General features: G+C 39.3%; 1 protein-coding gene across 1 annotated transcript in view; it reads right to left on the bottom strand.

Moving 5' to 3' along the window:
• The window catches only part of MAOA (monoamine oxidase A), a 74,764-nt gene that overhangs the window by 23,666 nt on the left and 32,854 nt on the right, over positions 1-18,244 (bottom strand). The window contains exons 4-5 of the mRNA XM_032258544.1: positions 4,612-4,716; positions 3,778-3,869 (exon numbers count right to left, since the gene is read on the bottom strand). Coding sequence (XP_032114435.1) covers positions 3,778-3,869; positions 4,612-4,716 — 197 coding nt within the window. The remainder of the gene's footprint in view (positions 1-3,777; positions 3,870-4,611; positions 4,717-18,244) is intronic.

Below are 18,244 nucleotides of genomic sequence, written 5' to 3'. Positions count from 1 at the left end.
CCACCCCCACCACTGCCACTGTGGCTCATTCCTGGAAGATACCATCCTGCCATTCAACTATCACATCTCCCCTCTACCACTCTGGGTCACTCTACTCCCTCACCAAAACATTTACCCTTTGCTGCCTCCCTGCATTGCCTGTGTCATATTCCTGGAAGACACTAACATCCCTTACATTATCCACTCTGTCTTGTCTTGGCCCTATGGGCCATCCTGACAGATCCCATACACCTAGCTCATCCATCATCCCCCTCCTTCCTCAATCTTGTAGTTCATTCCTGGAAGATACCATTTCCTCCATACCATCCACCCTTTATATCTACCCCCTGCCCTATAGCTCATTCCTATAAAATATCATTCCATGAAACCATCTACCTACCTGTCTCACCCCTACTTCTGTGGCTCATTCCTGGAAGATAACATCCTCCTACACGGTCCATCTTTCCTGTTTACTTAACCCCACACATCCTGAAGACCATTCTTAGAAAATACCATCCTGCCTCACTATCTTTATTTCCTATCTCCCCCGACCCCTTTGAATCATTACTGAAAGATATTTCCCTCCACAACCTCATGTCACCCCCCATCCCCCTGTGGCTCATTCCTGGAAGATACCATCCTGGTACACCTTTCTAAACCCTCTGGTTCATTTTGGGATGATACCACCTCCTCCAAAAAACATCTACCCTTCTCTGAGTCCCCAGGGTGTCTGTGTCACATTCCCAAAAAGTAACATCCCCTGCCCTCAGAAACACATTATACACCCTGACCTATCTCCCCCTTGGCCTTGTGGGCCATCCTGGAAGATACCATCCCTACCCTTTCTGTGTTCCCCCCAAACACCACCAGGGTGGCTCATTCCTGGAAGAGTCCATCTCTCTAAATACAATCTACCATATTTTCTTCTGCCCCTTTGGTTCATTCCTGGAAGATACCACCCCACTAAATCATCTATCCTAGTTGTCTCTCCCAATTCTTGAAGGTCATTCCTGGAAATACCATCCTGGTCACCTTCCACACTTCCTGTCTCCTCCCACCTCTCTAGGTCATTGATGGAAGTTATCCCCCCTCCCCAAATATCCACCCTTCCTGTCTCATCCCTGACCCTTTGGGTCGCTCCAGGAAGAACCATGCCTGCAAACAAGCCCACTTTCCCTGAATCCCGTAGCTCATGTGGACCATTCCTGGAAGGCATATCCTGCCACACCAGTCATGCTTCCTCTCTCTGCCCTCTGCCTCTGGGTCATTCCTGTAACATGCTGTGAGTCATTATTGGAAGAAACCATGACATCTCACCATCCACCCTTACTTTCTACCCCTTACTACTGCCAGTATTGTTTATTCCTGGAAAATACCATCCTGCCACACCACCAAACCTTCCTATGTATCCTCTGTCCTGTGGACCATTCCTGGAAAATTCCATTTTGCCAAATGAGCTACACTACCTGTGTCCCCTCTACCCTTGTGGGTCATGCCTGGAAGAGACCATCTCCCTCACCCCATCCACCTTTGTATCTGCCCCTTCCCTGTGGATCATTTCTGGAATACATCATGCTGCCTCACCATATATGTTTCCTGTCTCCTCACCAACCCTCTGGGTCATTGCTGGAAAATTCCCCTTCCCCTAAGATACCTACCCTTCTGGCTTCCCCTTTGACCTTTTGGGTAGAAGATACCATCTCTATCCACACAAACCAATCTTCCCTTTCTCTCCCCAGGGAGAGAGAGAAATCGTTGGAAAATTTCATTCTCCCCCCGACCCCACCTCCCTACCACACACAGGCACTATCTAATGTTGCCTGTTTCCCCTTGATCCTATAGGCCAATCCTGGAAGATACCATAACCTCACAGGAATCCATCCTTGTTCCCCACTCCCTAACACTGTGGGGGCATTCCTGGAAGATGCAACCAAGCCACACCACTCGCTCTTCCTATCTCACCCTTGCCCTTTTTGTTCATTTCTGGAAGACATAACCTGGTAATACCAACTATACCTCCATCTCCCCACTACATCTCCAGGTTGTTGGTGGATGATATCCCTGCAACATATACCTTTTCTGTCTTCCCTTTACCCCTTTGGGTCATTCATAAAAGATACCATCACATCAACCTTTTTGATGTGATGGTATCACATCAAAAAGGTTGATGGTACCACATCATCAACCTTTTTGTCTCCCCCACTATCCTAGTAGCTCATTCATGGCAAACACCATCCACTATATTTGTCTCCCCTCTTAACCTGTGGATCACACCTGGAAGATACTATCTTCCTTCCCCATCAATCCTCCCTATCTCCCCCTAATCCCTGTGGCTCATTCCCAGACAATAAAGTTCCCCAATGCCATCCACCCTTCCAGTCCCCATCTCCCTTGTTTTCTTGGGTCATTCCTAAAACACCATCCATGTTTCTCCATTATCCCTTTCTCCCTTCTTGCCCCGGTAGGTAATTTTTGTAAGATATCATTCCCTCATCCCACCAACACTGTCCAACCTTCCCTACCTCCCTTTGACACTGTGTATCATTCTTAGATCATACCATATGCCCCACAACTATCAACCCTATGGGTTACCCCTGGAAGCTACCATTTCCACCACACCATCCACCCTTCCTGTCTCTCTCTTGCCCCATGGCTTATTCCTGGCAGATACTATCCCCTCAACTTCATCCACTCTTCCTTTCTCTCTCCTGTCCCTGTGTGTCATTCCTGGAAGATACCATCACCCTACATTGTTCACTGCCCCCTGCCCCTGTGGCCCATTCTTAGTTGATGCACTTAGTTTCAGATTAAAGATTGCGTCATCAAAGAATGCTTCCTTTACCCTCAGACCATGTAATTTACAGGAACTCTCCTAGTTCTTATGTAATTGTGTTCAAGGTCAGTGCTTGCTAGAAGAACATAAACTCCATGAGGGTAGGGGCTATTCCTGAGAAGCTCACCCCCCCCATTCCTCAGTGCCTGGTATGGTGCCTTCACATAGTAGGCCCCACATAAACTAATAACACATGGTCTAATTGAAAAGATTATATAACATATTTTTTACTAGTACAGACTAGCTTTCCTCTCATTTCCTAGTATTCTACATCTATATGAGATTATCTTTTTATTTTATTTTAAGTTCCAGGGTACATGTGCAGGTTTATTATATAGGTAAATATGTGCCATGGTGGTTTGCTGCACCTGTCAACCCATCACCTAGGTATTAACCCCTACATGCATTAGCTATGTATCCTGATACTCTCTTTCCCCTAACCCCCTGACAGGCATCAGCGTGTGTTGTTCCCCTCCCTGTGTCTGTGTTCAACTCCCTCTTATGAATGAGAACATGCAGTATTTGGTTTTCTGTTCCTGTGTTAGTTTGCTGAGGATGATGGCTTCCACCTTCATCTATGTCCCTGAAAAGGATATGATTTCATTCTTTTTTATGGCTACATAGTATTCCATGGTATAAATTTACTATCTTTCCAAACTGCTTTTGTAGGCAACCTTTCCATAATATGAAAACACAATTATTGATTTTATTGATCATATAACACTTTCATTAAAAGAAGTTCTACTTCATTCACCTACTTTTCTTAATTTTTAGATTCATTTTCTGTTCTAACCTACTTTGAAGTGCTAAAGTGCCCTCAATATTGCTACTGACTGAAAGATTACTACGTTACCTCTTAACTTTTCTTCTGTAAGTTGTTAAGAAAAGCACTGCAGTTCAAGGCAGGATATAAAAGACAAGAAGGAAAGATAAAAAGGAAATTTTGTATGGTCAAATCTACTTACGCTGTCCAGCAGATTTTATCAATGAGCTCTTTCATAGTCATTTTGTCCCATTCGTTAGCATGTGGGGCCTCCCAGGGAGCCTCAGCTGGAATCTGTAGAGAAAGGAAGTCCCCCACTCAGGTGTGATAGTAACTGCTGCCTCCTCTTAGGAAGGCCCTCATAAGAACCTCCGAAAATGGGTCTCTTGGTCTCTGTGTTGAAATGTGTGATTGGTATGGAATTCTATATAGAGACAGGGAGTGGGGTAGGGTTCTTTGGATTCTGTCCTAATGCCATTGCCAAAACAATAATAATAGTGATAGTATTATATATGTCTATGCACAAATTTATATTAATTATTATCATGATGGTGATTATCATCATCATTATTATTGAAACCTAATACCCATTTTATGTCCAAAATTCAAGTTTGAGAGATTGATATTACAGAGCCTAAGACTAAGTAAAAAAGCTTTGGGGTGGCAAATCCTACTCTCCTTTACTATCTAAAATGGCATTACAGGCAGACAGACAACTGTAAGTAGAGATACTTGGCAAAAATATGTCAGATAAATGCTCAGTAGCATAGAATTGAAGGCACACAGGCATTTGTATAAGAGACTAGGTTGGTATGCTCATTCCCTTGCTATGAGGTCTTGGGTAAATTGCATAATGTCTGGGCACTCATTTTTCCCATTTGTCAAGTGGAAATACTACCAACTTTGCAGAGTTTGGGTACATTGGAAATGATATGCATTGGTGTACGGAGCAATGTTCCCTGCACCATTTAAGGATATTAAACAGTTGCCATTGTTATTTCAGTAATGGGTCATGTGCAAACTGAACACATTTTACCTCCTTTCCCATGTTATCCATAGTTCTCCACAAGTTGTTATAATCCAAATATGCAATAGGGTTCCATACCGGAGGGAAGGCCCCCCGAAATGGATATGTTTTCCCCTAGAACATAAAAGCAAACAGAATTAATCCAAAAGAGCAACACCTTAAATTTGAATGGTATTCTAAAACAACAACAAAAAAAGCAACCAACCTAAGACTTTCAAAGTAACCAGACCCTCTACTGTGCCAGAAACATTCCCTTTGGTGGGAACTGAATACATTATACCTATACAGGACCCAATTTAATAAGATGTGCAAAATCTCCCTGGTACTGTGTCGGCTGGTTTTAATTTACAGGAAATAATAGATTTAAATGTATTTCTATTTATTTGGAAATTATACATAAATAAACGTAGCACATCCTAGTATCTAATGCTGGTGCTACGATATTCTCAACTCCTGAATTCCCATCTAATCGCTTAGGAAAGCTGTTCCCACTTAGACAGGAGCAGGATGACGACATGGAGGACTGTCTTTAGACCACATATAGGACAGGAATAACAAAATGGAATATCTCATACTGTGTTTTGAGGTCTACAAAGGCTTAATAAAGACAGGCTAGATTACAGACTATGCCTGACGTAAAGAATCAGATTATTAGCAGTGTAGAATATCAGGCACTTGCCACCGTGGGCTCCTAAACATCCATTCCCCTTTCCTGGTAGTATCCTGGTTTCTTTCTGGAAAATTATCTCTCTTCCTCCTCTTTGTATAGCTGTGTAGTGAGGATGGTCTCAGCTACCAGCTCCCATTACAGAAAATGATAGGTTAGATTTTTTTTCTCTCTCACCACATCCCTACCCCCAACTCCTGGAATAGCCTGGCTATAGAGCCTGTTATCTGAGCTTGGCCGGTCACCTTCTCAGAGGACTCTGATGATGGAGTGGGTCACCTACATAGAGAAGAGAGTGGACTGTGGGTTTTCTTTCCCCATGGCCTAGTGCTGAACAGATGCTTCCTGCTACAAAGACCATGGCTATGGTTCCTGCCCCTAACTTGCCAGAGCTCTCATGCTCTCTGCTCATTCTCAAGTGTGGTCCTCCAGCCTCACATCAGTTCTGTGGGTCCTCTCATTTACTTTCAGCAAATTCCCTCTTGTTAGCCTGAGTTGGATTCTATTGCTTGGTACCAAGACCTCTAACATGAAGATGGCTCATTCATTATTAGAAACCATTAACTTCATTTCATTGTGTAACAGCCAAAGTGCTAAGAAAAGCAAGGGTGAGTAGAGGTGAATCCTTAGGAAATAGACCAGAAATGGGTAGTTTAGAAGACCTTATTTGCCAATTTAATTTCTTTTACTTTAAAAATAAATGTCTTATAAATCTTCATAAGGTCAAAATCTTTTCTAACAGTATAATTTGCATGATAATTTGATTTTTTAAATTAAAGAAATCACTTGTAGAAAGGCTACTGCATGCAATGCACAATATTGAGAGCTGTGTTGGATTTTTAAAAGGGCTAAAACAAAACTCTTGACCATCAGGACAAGGACACAAGACATAGCAAGCACGTGTATGCACACCTCCTAACTGAGAAAGAATATATGGCAGCCATTAAGTGACAGAGAAGTAGTTTTCCCTTCCATATAGCAAATTCAAATAACCTTGGCAGACCATGTGATCTGGTTTCTTATCTGAAAATGCTACATTGTAATGCTACAATATAACGTTTTGAGACTCCAAATCCTTTATCATCATCACCACCATCATCACTAACATTTATTGAGATCCTTCTCCATGCCTGCACTGGCTGAAGCCCTTTATATGCATTATCTCATGCAATGCTTACTCCAACCCTGTGAAGGCAAGCACTGTTGATATTTCCATTTTATCAACGAGGAAACTAAAGCCCAGTGGAAGTAGTTAGTACATCATAGAACAGAAATTTCCTGCTTCCAAAGCCATTGCTCATAAAAGATGCCTTCTTGCCTCCTGTATAGTTGAAGGAATGTGGAGATAGGTTTCTTCTAGAGGCATTTTTAAACTTCTCAACTTCTGCTTTCCCAAAAGAAAGAGCACTTTAAAATGTGAAACTTACAAATCTTCCACATGTACCTTTTCTGTTTCTAAGGAGTCAAAATAGAGACTAAGAAGCTCCAGGGGTAGAAGATGACCGCTGAGGGAACATAACCAACTTTGGAAAATGCCAATACATACTCAGAGAAATGAGCAAAGATATTTTACATAGAACACAAAAATAGCAATGGAGAAGAGAGGGGCTGAGGTTAAGAAACAGCTCAGGGGCAGCCTCAGTGCAGCTGGTCCTTGTTGTAATTCCTCCCTTAACTGAAATCTGGAAAAACCGACATTTTCCTCTGTAAAGTGCATGTATAGTCAAGGAATAGTCTAATATAAAACTGATCTTTGCTTTGGAAAAAATATTTTATTAAAAAACATAAATATTCTCTGGGAGGCTGAGGCAGGAGAATCACTTGAACCCGGGAGGCAGAGGTTGCAGTGAGCCGAGATCGCACCACTGCACTCCATCCTGGGTGACAGAGCAAGACTCTGCTGTCTCAAAAAAAAAAAAGAAAAAGAAAAAGAAAAGAAAACAAGAAGACCATAAGGGCCCATAACATAAACTTCTTTGCTGTTGATAAAAGCACCAAGTAGATAAAGAATTTCATTAATTAGTTTAACCCCTATCAGTTTCTGACTTCTCTGTTCTCATTTCACAGAAAACCCAAACCTGCTAAAAAGAAATACATGTATGTGGGGAACATGTTTGCATGTGCAAATTCCTGAAGTAGTGCAGTAGGAGGGCCTGGTAGGTGTCTCTTGGCTGAGTGAGAACTGCCTGACAGTGTCCACCCTCTCAGTCTCCAAAATGTGTTTCTATAGTTTTCTCACCAAAGTTTCAGCAGTTTCTCAATACTAAGCCACTTCTCAGTAAGGAATGCCTTCATGACCTAAGAGGGTGAGGCAGGGGCTCTGGGAATACTTCCAAATGATGACTGCTCTTTGAAAAGAAAAGGAAAAAAATCTAGAGTAATGGTCAAGTTCATTTTGTACCTATACTCTGAAAGCTTGCTAGTTTTCCAAAGTGGACTTTATCTCTAAAGGGCAGTGTCTTTCATACAGCAGAAATTGTTGATTCAAACAGAACGCAATGTCCCTGGAACCATGCCCCAAGCACTTAAATCCCTTTGAGAAACTACATCATAATAACGGGAGACTATTGCCAGGAGATGGCCATTTATGGCTCCCACATAATCCTTTATTGTTGGTCCTATAAGATAAGCCAAGTTTACAGTAAGAAAAGTAGCATTTCCTGATTGAAACATTGGAGAGCTTAATCTCTGTGTACTTTTGTATTTTAGTTAAGGAAAAGAAAATCAGCATTATTAGAATACCAGAGGTCACTGGGGAAGCTGCCAAATATCCTTGTTTAATCATGTTGAAAATAAAGAGCTATCTTCCAGATTAATTCAGAAACATGCCTGTCCAGCTTATATGAATACCTCAAGACCCTTCTAGTTCCATTGTTTTGTGACAAAGCCTATAAGAGAAATCTTTTGATGATTTATTTTCTATAGTTTACAACAATGATTTAAATTTTAAAATCATCTAAGAAGAGACCCATTAAATAGGATGTCAGTATTGTGTGGTATTAATAGTTAACAAAAGCATTATCTTTCTCTTTCCAAATGCAGGTATCCAAGCTCTCTTCAAACATACATAGCTTCACTCTATCTAGAAAAAGCCTTCATACACTACAGGGAAACATCTATCCTTTTCATTTGTCATCCTCTTTGCATTCTTTTAACAGTCCCACTGAAATGATGCCCTCATTGCCTTCATATGTTTGTTTTCTAAAATCTGACTTGTATCCTCAAAAGTCTATGGATGCCCTTTTCTCTGTGGTCACCAATGAGCTCCTTTTAGCCAGATATGAAGGGATGCATGCATCCCATCAGCACTTGGCTGCATCTAACACCACCCCATCAGATAGTGCTAGTTGTCCCAAGTCTCAACCTAGTTCAAGACTCCTCCTTCCATGATCACTGAATCCCCCACAGTCTGATCCTTAGCCTTTTCCCTTCCTTCTCCCCACCCCTTTCCCATTTCCCTGGAGAACTCATCCACCCTCAAATTTGTTATTATATTTGCACAGTCTTATGGTTTGCATTTTTCATGCCTCTGCTCCCTCTATGTTTATGAATGCCAAATTATCTATAACCTCTCACACCATTTAAAGGGCTGGCAGCACATTCCTATGTGTTTGCTTATGACCTGGTATTTCATCATATTCTCAGCCTCTGTCTAAAGACTTGTACAACTACCAACTAATTCAATGGGCACCTGAGTTGTGCAGTCCCATCTGTGGAAAAAGAGAACTATTAAACTCAGTTATAAATGATGCCATACCATCAACAATGAAGGGTTTTATTTTTTTTCAGACAGGATCTTGCTCTGTCACCCAGACAGGGGTGGAGTAGTGTGATCACAGCTCACTGCAGCCTCAAATTCTCAGGTTTAAGTGATCCTCCTGCCTCAGCCTACCAAGCAAGTTGGGACTACAGGTGTGTGCCACTATGCACGGCTAATTTTTGTATTTTTATTTCTTTGTAGAGATGGAGTTTCACTTTGTTGCTCAGGCTGATCTTGATCTCCTGAGCTCAAGTGATCCTCCTGTCTTGGCCTCCCAAAGTGCTGGGATTACAGCCATGAGCCACTGTGCCTGACCCCAATAGTGAAGGGTTTTAAAATAAATTTATGTCATCTTTTCCAAGGGATTCGAGTTATATACAGAAATTACAAACAAAACAGTTAAGATAGAAACAATATGAGTTCTTCTGGAGCCTTTTGTGTAATTAAAGATAATTGACAGAGTTTTTAAAAGAACAGTTTTCCTGTTTCACAGATGCCATTAACTCAGGAGAAACAGGCAGTTTGAAAAAAGATGAAAATGTCACACTGTGAGGACAAATAGCTATTTAACAGCTTTGTTAACATATTATTCACATATCTATAATTCATCCATTTATAGTGTACAATTCAATGGTCTTTGGGATATTCACAGAGTATGCAACCATCATCACATCTCATTTTAGAACATTTTCATTACCCCAAGAAGAGACCCTTATTGTCTTTTTAGTTTCTTGATAGTACACAAATGACAAAACTTCAAAAACTTTTTTTGATGAAGACAAATTTATCTATTTTTTCTTCTGTTGCTTGTGCTTTCAGTATCATTAAATAAATCACTGCCTAACTCACAGAGGTTTATTATTTTTTCTTCTAGGTGTTTTATAGTTTTAGCTCTTGTAGTTAGGTCTAAAGTAAGTTAAGGTTTGTGTACAGTATGAGAAGAGGTCCAACTTCATTATTTGCATGTGGATATCCAGTCGTTCCAACACCATTTGTTGAAATGACTATTTTTTTTGCATTGAGTTGTCTTGCTACGCTTGACAAAAATCAATTGGCCATAAATGTAAGGGTTTATTTCTGAAATCACAGTTCTACTCCATTTACCTAGATGTTTATCTTTATACAAGTACACATTGTTTTCATACAAGTATGCATTGTTTTAGTACACTAGCTTCATAGTAAGTTTTGAAATCAGGAAGTGTGGGTCCTTCAAATTTGTTCTTATCTTTTAAAACTGCTTTGGCTATTTTGGGTCTCTTGCATTTACATATAAAATTTTAGGATCAATTTCCCTATTTCTGCAAAAACAGTCAGCTGGGATTTTGAAAGGGATTGTGTTAAAAATGTAGTTCAGTTTGGGAAGTATTGTTGCCCTAACAATATTAAGTCTTCTGATCCATAAACACAGTAAACCTCCATTTATTTATATCTTTAATTTATTTCAATGATATTCTGTAGTTTTAGGTATATAAGTCTTGCACTTCTTTGGTTAAATTTATTCCTAAGTATTATATTGTTTTTTGATGCTATTTTAAGTCAAATTGTTTTCTTAATTTCATTTCAGATTGTTCATTCCTACTGTATAGAAATACAATTTATTTTTGAATATTGATCTTTTATCCTGCAACCTTGATGAACTTGTTTAATAGTTCTATGAGTTGTTTTAGTCAGTATCAGGATTTTCTATATACAAGATCATGTCATCTGCAAATACAGACAATTTTTATCCTTCCTTTACGATCTGGATGACTTTTATTTGTATTTCTTGCCTAAGTGCCCTGGCTAAAATCTCCAGTACAATGTTAAATACAAGTAGCCAGAGTAAGTCTCTTTGTCTTGCTCCTGATTTTAGAAGGAAAGCTTTCAATCTTTTACCTTTGAGTATTATGGTAGCTGTGGGTTTTTTGTAGATGCCCTTTATTAGGTTGAGAAAGTTCTCTATTCTTAGTTTTTCTAGCGATTTTATCATAAAAGGGTGTTGAATTTTGTCAAATGTTTTTGCTGTATCTGTTGAGTTGATCATGTGCTATTGGTCCTTTATCCTATTAATATGATGGTGCATAACATTATTGGATTTTTGTATGTTAAACTAACCTTGCATTCCTGGAATAAATCCCACTTAGTCATGGTGTATAAACCTTTTAATATATTACTAGATTCAGTTTGCTAGTATTTTCTTGAAGATTTTTGCATCTCTATATAGGGATATTGGTTTGCAGTTTTCTTGTGATGTCTTTGACTGGTTTTGTTATTCATGATAATACTGGCCTCATAGGATGAATTGAGAAAATCTTTCCCCAACTTGTATTTTTTGGAAGAGTTTATAAAGAATTGGTATTAATTCTTCTTTAAACTTTTGGTAAAATTTACCAGTAAAGCCATTTGTGTCTGGGTTTGTTTCTGTGGGAGATTTTAAATTACTAATTCAATCTCTTTTCTTATTAGAAGTCTACCAAATTTTCTATTTATTCCTGAGTAGTTTTGGTAATTTGTGAACCTAAATTTCTAAAAACACTTGCTGAGTTAGCATCTCTTACTCTGATCTTTACAGTTGTTACATGAAAATAGTTTCCATGGTCATAAATCTGGGAAATCCTGGTTTGTGTTCAATAGTCTTTTTTATTGCCAGACTTCCTAGGACTCCTAATTTGTTAATGGACATCTTGACTATCAAAGATAGGAACAGAACATGGAGCACTTCCAAAAGTTATCTGACCACCAAATGCCCTCTTTTTGCAAAGCAGTTTTAATATTAATGTTGCTTAGAAAACACTCGAGAAATATTCCCCTAGGCATTCTCCACATTCTGGCTTGCACTGGCAGAAGCATGACATAACACAGGAAAACATGTGATGAAAGAGGAGCTGTGATAACCAGAATGTTTATTTTCCAAATGTTACACATGGGAATACAATTTCATTTGTATCCCTTCTGGACAAATGGGCACATCATTTCACGACACTGAATCAAATAGGAGAAAGGAAGGAAATTGCTTGTACATCTAGCTAAAATTGCAAGTGCATCATGGGCTTCATGCTGAGTGTCTGTCCTTAGCCCATCCTCCTTGTAACAAGGCAGTGCAGTGAGAAAGTACATCAGAGCAGGTAGAGAGGGCCAAGGGCAAAGCAGAGCTTCTTGTCAGCTAAGCTGTTAATTGAGTGCATTCACTTGAGTATCACAGTGTCTGGGAGGATGTAGCCCTGCCCCCTACTACTGGATGAAGTTACTTCAGTGATGGCATTATTACCATGATGGCAGAGATTGGATGATGGCATGGAATGAGAGTGGATGAACTAAGAGCCATTATACTCTCAGCACAATCTTCCCAGCATTTAAACATCAGAAAAGTATTTTTTCTTAAATCTACAGATTGGGAAAAGTCACAGAAACTCAGGACTACTCCACTGATGGATGCTCAAATAATTATGTCAATTAGTGATTGCACCTATATCTGTGTCCCGGGGTCCACTTTTGTCACCCACTGCTGGTCTGCAAATGTGAACCAGAGTGATTTCCTCCCATTGTCTTTGAAGCCTGATTTTATTTCAGAGACATTTATCTGCTAGATATGGCTATGGAAACTAGGCTACTGTGTACTTTGGCAATACACAAAACTAAATCTCAGCTTGAGGTTCAGTGTTTATCACTTGAGTCTTACAAATTACAGGAGAGCTATGGGAATAAAAGGTAACGGAATAGTTTACTAATCATTCTCTTTGTTTGAAAAACCTCACATGAGAAGTCTTCTTAATGAAAATGACTCAGTTTCACAGCCTTCAGGATCAAAGCATTCATTACACTGAACTATAATCAACACTCAAACTTTCTGTGATTCCATCCAGAATTTTCTTCTTCTGGTTACATGAAACCCAAACACAAAGCAAAAACTAAAATGAAGTGCTATGAAAATAATACTGGACTGTCAAATATCAGGTACTGACATTATTATCATTATTTGTCTCTTTTCGGTTTGAAGCTCTGTGTTTCCAAAGGTTAGTAATTAACTAGGCTTTTATGTCTGTCCATCTCCCTCTTACTTCTGTAGGACCTTGAACCACTCTCATTATTGTAACTTTCTCTTATCTCTAATGTAGGAATAACTGTCACTTATTAAAACTCTGAGGCCCAGTAGGTTTTCAAAAGGTATCTGTTCATTGAATACTGACATAGAGATGAAAAAGGTTTTGAGTCTTCTCGTGATACAGAGGGCTACATGGCAGCATCGATCCCAGCAGATTGGGCATGATGAGGCAATGACAGAAAAGATTTTCCAGCTGGGTCAACATGTGATCATGGGACAACTGAATTTCCCTTCTTCAGCCCAGAATGGACTAGATATGGGATTCATTGGACGTTAGAGGGTGTTTAAGATTTCAACTGTTAGAAGGCTACTTTGCCAAAGTTTGAAAATTAAAGATCAATGATTATTTCGATTGGAGTAGGGTCTTCTGGCGGGGGTGAGGGACAAGGGTTGCAGAGGAAAAAATAGGAAGTAGAAAGCAAGGAGGAAGGAGGAGATTCTAACCTCTGAGAGGCAACTACATTCTAACCTGAAAGGTCACAACCTCCAGGAGTTCAGTTATCATAGATACTGGAGCAATTTCTCTTGAGGAGGCTGCTCATATAGTGTTTAATTTCATTTACAAAATTCTCTTGGCCACTAATCCAAATGCCGAGGCCCCACATGATTATGTGTGATCGCAAAGTCCCACAGCCTGAGTGTGAGAGAAATCCTTTGTGTCTGACGTAACCCCCTTTCTATGCTGCCAGTGGGAGGGTGATGGTAGGCTACCTCTCAGTGAATGGTTGGAAAACAATTCCTGTAGTGAATTAGTCCCTATTAGAAATCAATGGAAGGAAGCTGAAAGGGGTTCTGTTGGATGGATGGCAGTGACAGTGGTACAACAACATGGATGTACTTAATGCTACTGAATTAACTGTATACCTAAAAACGGTGAAGATGATAAATTTTACATTAGTGTACTTTACCAATTTTTTTAGAAGAAAAAAATGAGTGGAAGAAAAAATCTAAGAATTAACCTTATTTTGCTACATAATGGGTTGTTACCAAGTAGGAACTTTATATTTTTGAAAGCAAATCTGAGATGTAACCTTGAGAGTTTACAGGAAGAAGGAGCCTCTGAGAGGAGATGGAGAATGCTGACCTAGCTCTCTAAACAGAGCAAAGCTTTAAGAGTAATTCTGCCATTAAGCTCTCTGGGAACTCACAAGCAGCAAATGAAGTCTTTTCAAAGTGAGGAGTAAAGAAGAATGGAAGTTACTAAAAACTATTTTTTACTGGCTACCTTCATATATCTTTATGCTGGATACTGGATAGATCAAACTGAAAATATGTAAACATTTTTAGTCTCTCTGCTTTTAAAATCTACTTACAATTGTAACTGAGAGAAGAAAGCAATCCCTCCTGTATTGCTTCATTTCTATCATCAAAACAGAATTTCTTATCCTGAGCACAGGCTTGTTGCCACCGCTTGCTTGTCCTTACCTAACTGGTGTTTTTTTTTTTTTTTTTTTTTTTTTCTGTCTTCTACCCTGACTTATACAAATTAGAAATACTTATCAACAACCACTTTAAATCCTTTCTTTTTTTGTCATTTTAAAAATCAGGCAGGATATAATGGCATAAAATAAAATATTGATCAATACGTGGTCCGTACTTGGAATAATAAGTTCACATGAACCATTTAACAAAAAGAATATTTAGCCAGCAATTTCAAACCATGCCTTAGACCTCTAGACTTAGTATTTTAACAAAATAATAGAATCCATCTGTGGTCTTCAGTCTGCTGAGGCTAACTGGGACGCTCTGGGGACTGTTTAGCTGCCAGGTGTTCACTGAAGGCCAGAGGACCTCTCAGACTACAGCTCAGGGTGCAAGAGAAGAAGCAATCTTGTGAATTGTGCCACATGCAGCTCCCAGGAACTACCACCCCCACATCCACAGGAGTCTCTGTTTCCAAAGTGGCATCTTAAACTCCAGAGCCTGCTGGGATAAAGTGATTTTGTCATATCTTAGAGCAGTCTATTAGAAGGGTTCACAAGTTAACTTTGGAATAAAAACCAATGTATTGTAACCCACAGAACACTGGGCTCAGAGTTGGAAGGTCACACTTTGTCTCCTAAGCTCTCTGAGTTGGGAAAAATAATGCTTATTACTCCTAGGACCATTGGGAAGCTCAAATGAGGTAAAACATGTATAGGCACATTACAGATGGAAGACAATATTAATAGCATGGAATCAGGAGGGATGAATTTAGGTGTTCAAAAGAAAGGAGGCAAATACACAGCAAGCAACATCCCTACAAGGATTTAACCCTTTGCGCTTCCTGAGTTTCCTCCTGAGAGGGGTTGAAAGTAAAAATGTATCTTTCTTTGAGGACAAAAGGAACATGTTCTGTGAGTTGGTATGGAAAAGGTGCTAAAAGAAAATGAAATGTCCCCATCCAAAAGAAACCCTAAGGCTGGGCATGCTGGCTTATGCCTGTAATCCCAGCACTTTGGGAGGCCAAGGTGGGTGGATCACGAGGTCAGGAGTTCAAGACCAGCCTGAGCAATGTAGTGAAACCCTGTCTCTAATAAAAATACAAAAGATTAGCCAGGCGTGGTGGCAGGTGCCTGCAGTCCCAGCTACTCAGAAAGCTGAGGCAGGAGAATCACTTGAACCCAGGAGGTAGAGGCTGCAGTTAGCCGAGATGGCACCACTGAACACCAGCCGGGGCAACCAAGTAAGACTCAGTCTCAAAAAAAAAAACAAAAAAGAAAGAAAGAAAGAAATTCTATTATAAGCAATGGGTCAAATTCTATTAGAAGCAAGGGGTTATATCTGGTAAGCATTAAGACAAACTCTTGCTTTCTACATGGCCTTCTGGCTAAAACCATGTTTTCTTCTTAGCAACAACAAAATTAACTTAGTATTCCAGAACACACACATCGAGAAAAGCCTTTGATTTCAGACGTTGGCATAGAAACCTGGAGTAAAGGGCTGTGGGAAGAATAGAACCAATACTTACAAAAAAAAAAAAATGCCTATGTTGTTTTAAATAAATCTTTATCACACCATTCTCTAAAATCAAATATGTGGTATCTCTTTATAGTCTCTGCTTTTATTTAGAGAGGATGTGAAAAGCAAGAAGAAAGTGAGAATGCGCGTAATTATCAATTTCTCTTTTGAAGTAGCCTCTGCAAAATGCCTTGCTCCATTTCTGGCTGGCTTCTCCTGCTCTACACTCCTCACTCTACCTGTATTATGATGTGGGGGAAACTCAGGGAAAGCAAAAGAAAAAAAAAATAGAATCCAATATTTTCATTTTTTCTGCAAGACATGGCAATGCAAAATTTAACAAAAGATCTCTACAACTCAATGAAAAACACTCATAATGATGGAGCATCTTATTTACTAATGTAAGCAATGAATCAATCCACTTGGCATTCAGGTCCATCTGCTTCCTTTATGCCATACAGAAGAAAAGAACTGATAAAGAGAATGTTTTATTTTATTTACTTATTTTTAAAATTATATATTTTTTAAAAAATCGTAGCAATGGGGGTCTTACTATATTGTCCAGGCTAGTCTCAAGCTCCTGGCTCAAGCAATCCTCCTGCCTCAGCCTCTCAAAGTGCTGGGATTACAGGCATGAGCCACCATGCCCAGCCAATAAAGAGAATGTTTTAAACCTCTCTAGCTATTGCTTCTTGGATTTTTGGCTAAGATCAAGTGTACAAAATATTTAGCTGATGCCATTTAAGAATCTACCTTTAAGGTTCACAACAATGTGATTTATTTATATTAATTTCACAAATCAGATCTAATCTCCCCAATAAAACTATGTCAGATCCACAACATTCATAAAAGCTGCTCACTGTAGAAACCAGTGGGGAATCTATTATATAAGAATCAGAATCTAGGCCGGGCACAGTGGCTTACAGCTGTAATCCCAGCACTTTGGGAGGCCGAAGCGGGCAGATCACAAGGTCAGGAGTTCAAGACCAGCCTGGCCAATGTAGTAGAACCCCGTCTCTATTAAAAACACAAAAACTAATCGGGCATGGTGGCACATGCCTGTTGTCCTAACTACTTGGGAAGCTGAGACAGAAGAATTGCTTGAACTCGGAAGGCGGAGGTTACAGTGAGCCAAGATCGCACCGCTGCAGTCCAGCCTAGGTGACAGAGCAAGACTCCTTCTCAAAATAATATAAAAGAATCAGAATCTAGTAAACCAGAATTAGAAGAGGGATTCTATTAACAAGATCCATGAAGAATCCAGATACAAATGTTAGCTAATATTTATTTACTGTTCTTGTTTACTTGTCTTCTCTCTTTAGATTAGAAGGACTATCAGGGCAGAAATTTTGATCATTTGTCCACCACTCTATCCGCAGCCTGGAACAATATCTGATACAGAGTAGATTTTGCTCTGTAAATACTTATACATTTATCAAATATATAAACATAAATATTAAACAATGAATGAATTTAGCATATTGATGTTAGTCCTCTAAATGAAGTAGACAGGCATTGTCTCAGGGAAGGAAGGGATTGGGTAGAGGAAACACTACTAAGGTGTATTCTCAGTATTTATCTGAGAGGCTCAGGCTTGGAGCTGCACGCTGTCTTGTCAAAACTTGTACTGTAAACATAATCTAACAAAGGTAATAAGTAGTTCCTTGGTGAACAGTAAAAGTCATCCTAGAATAAGCTGAGACGACGTGTTACAGACTGCTGACAGTGTTTAAACAATTTAAACATTCTTTAAGGTTTTACACTGAGAAAATTTTAGAGCTGAAGCAATCTGGGCCGTAAAGAATATTGATTAGTTTATCTAGACAACGGCAATCCTCCACTTCATTTCAGTGTTATTTATAGGAAAGGCTATTGACTGTATTATATTATGAAAGCTAAAGTTGTCACAAAGCAATGCAGAAAGTGTCACAAAGACAATTTGCATTATTATTAACCCAATACACTATCACGTTGAGGAAACACCCATTTTCCCCTAGAAGTGGAGAAAAACAGTGAGAGTTGAGATATTTTAAAATAAGTAGAGTTATTTTTAGTACACAATTTGTTAATCATCTTATCTGGAATACTGAACTAAATATCTTCCTGGTTTTCTCTATTATAGTTTCCTGATCATCATAAAAACATCTACTACAATGTTACTTCTCATTCCAGAAATGATATGATTTATTAGAAA

Source organism: Sapajus apella, unplaced genomic scaffold (assembly GCF_009761245.1).
Source record: "Sapajus apella isolate SASKATOON/1434 unplaced genomic scaffold, GSC_monkey_1.0 scaffold103, whole genome shotgun sequence".
Classification (NCBI taxonomy): domain Eukaryota; kingdom Metazoa; phylum Chordata; class Mammalia; order Primates; family Cebidae; genus Sapajus; species Sapajus apella.
The sequence above is the reverse complement of the archived record's forward strand: the minus strand, read 5'-3'. Positions and strand labels throughout refer to the sequence as shown.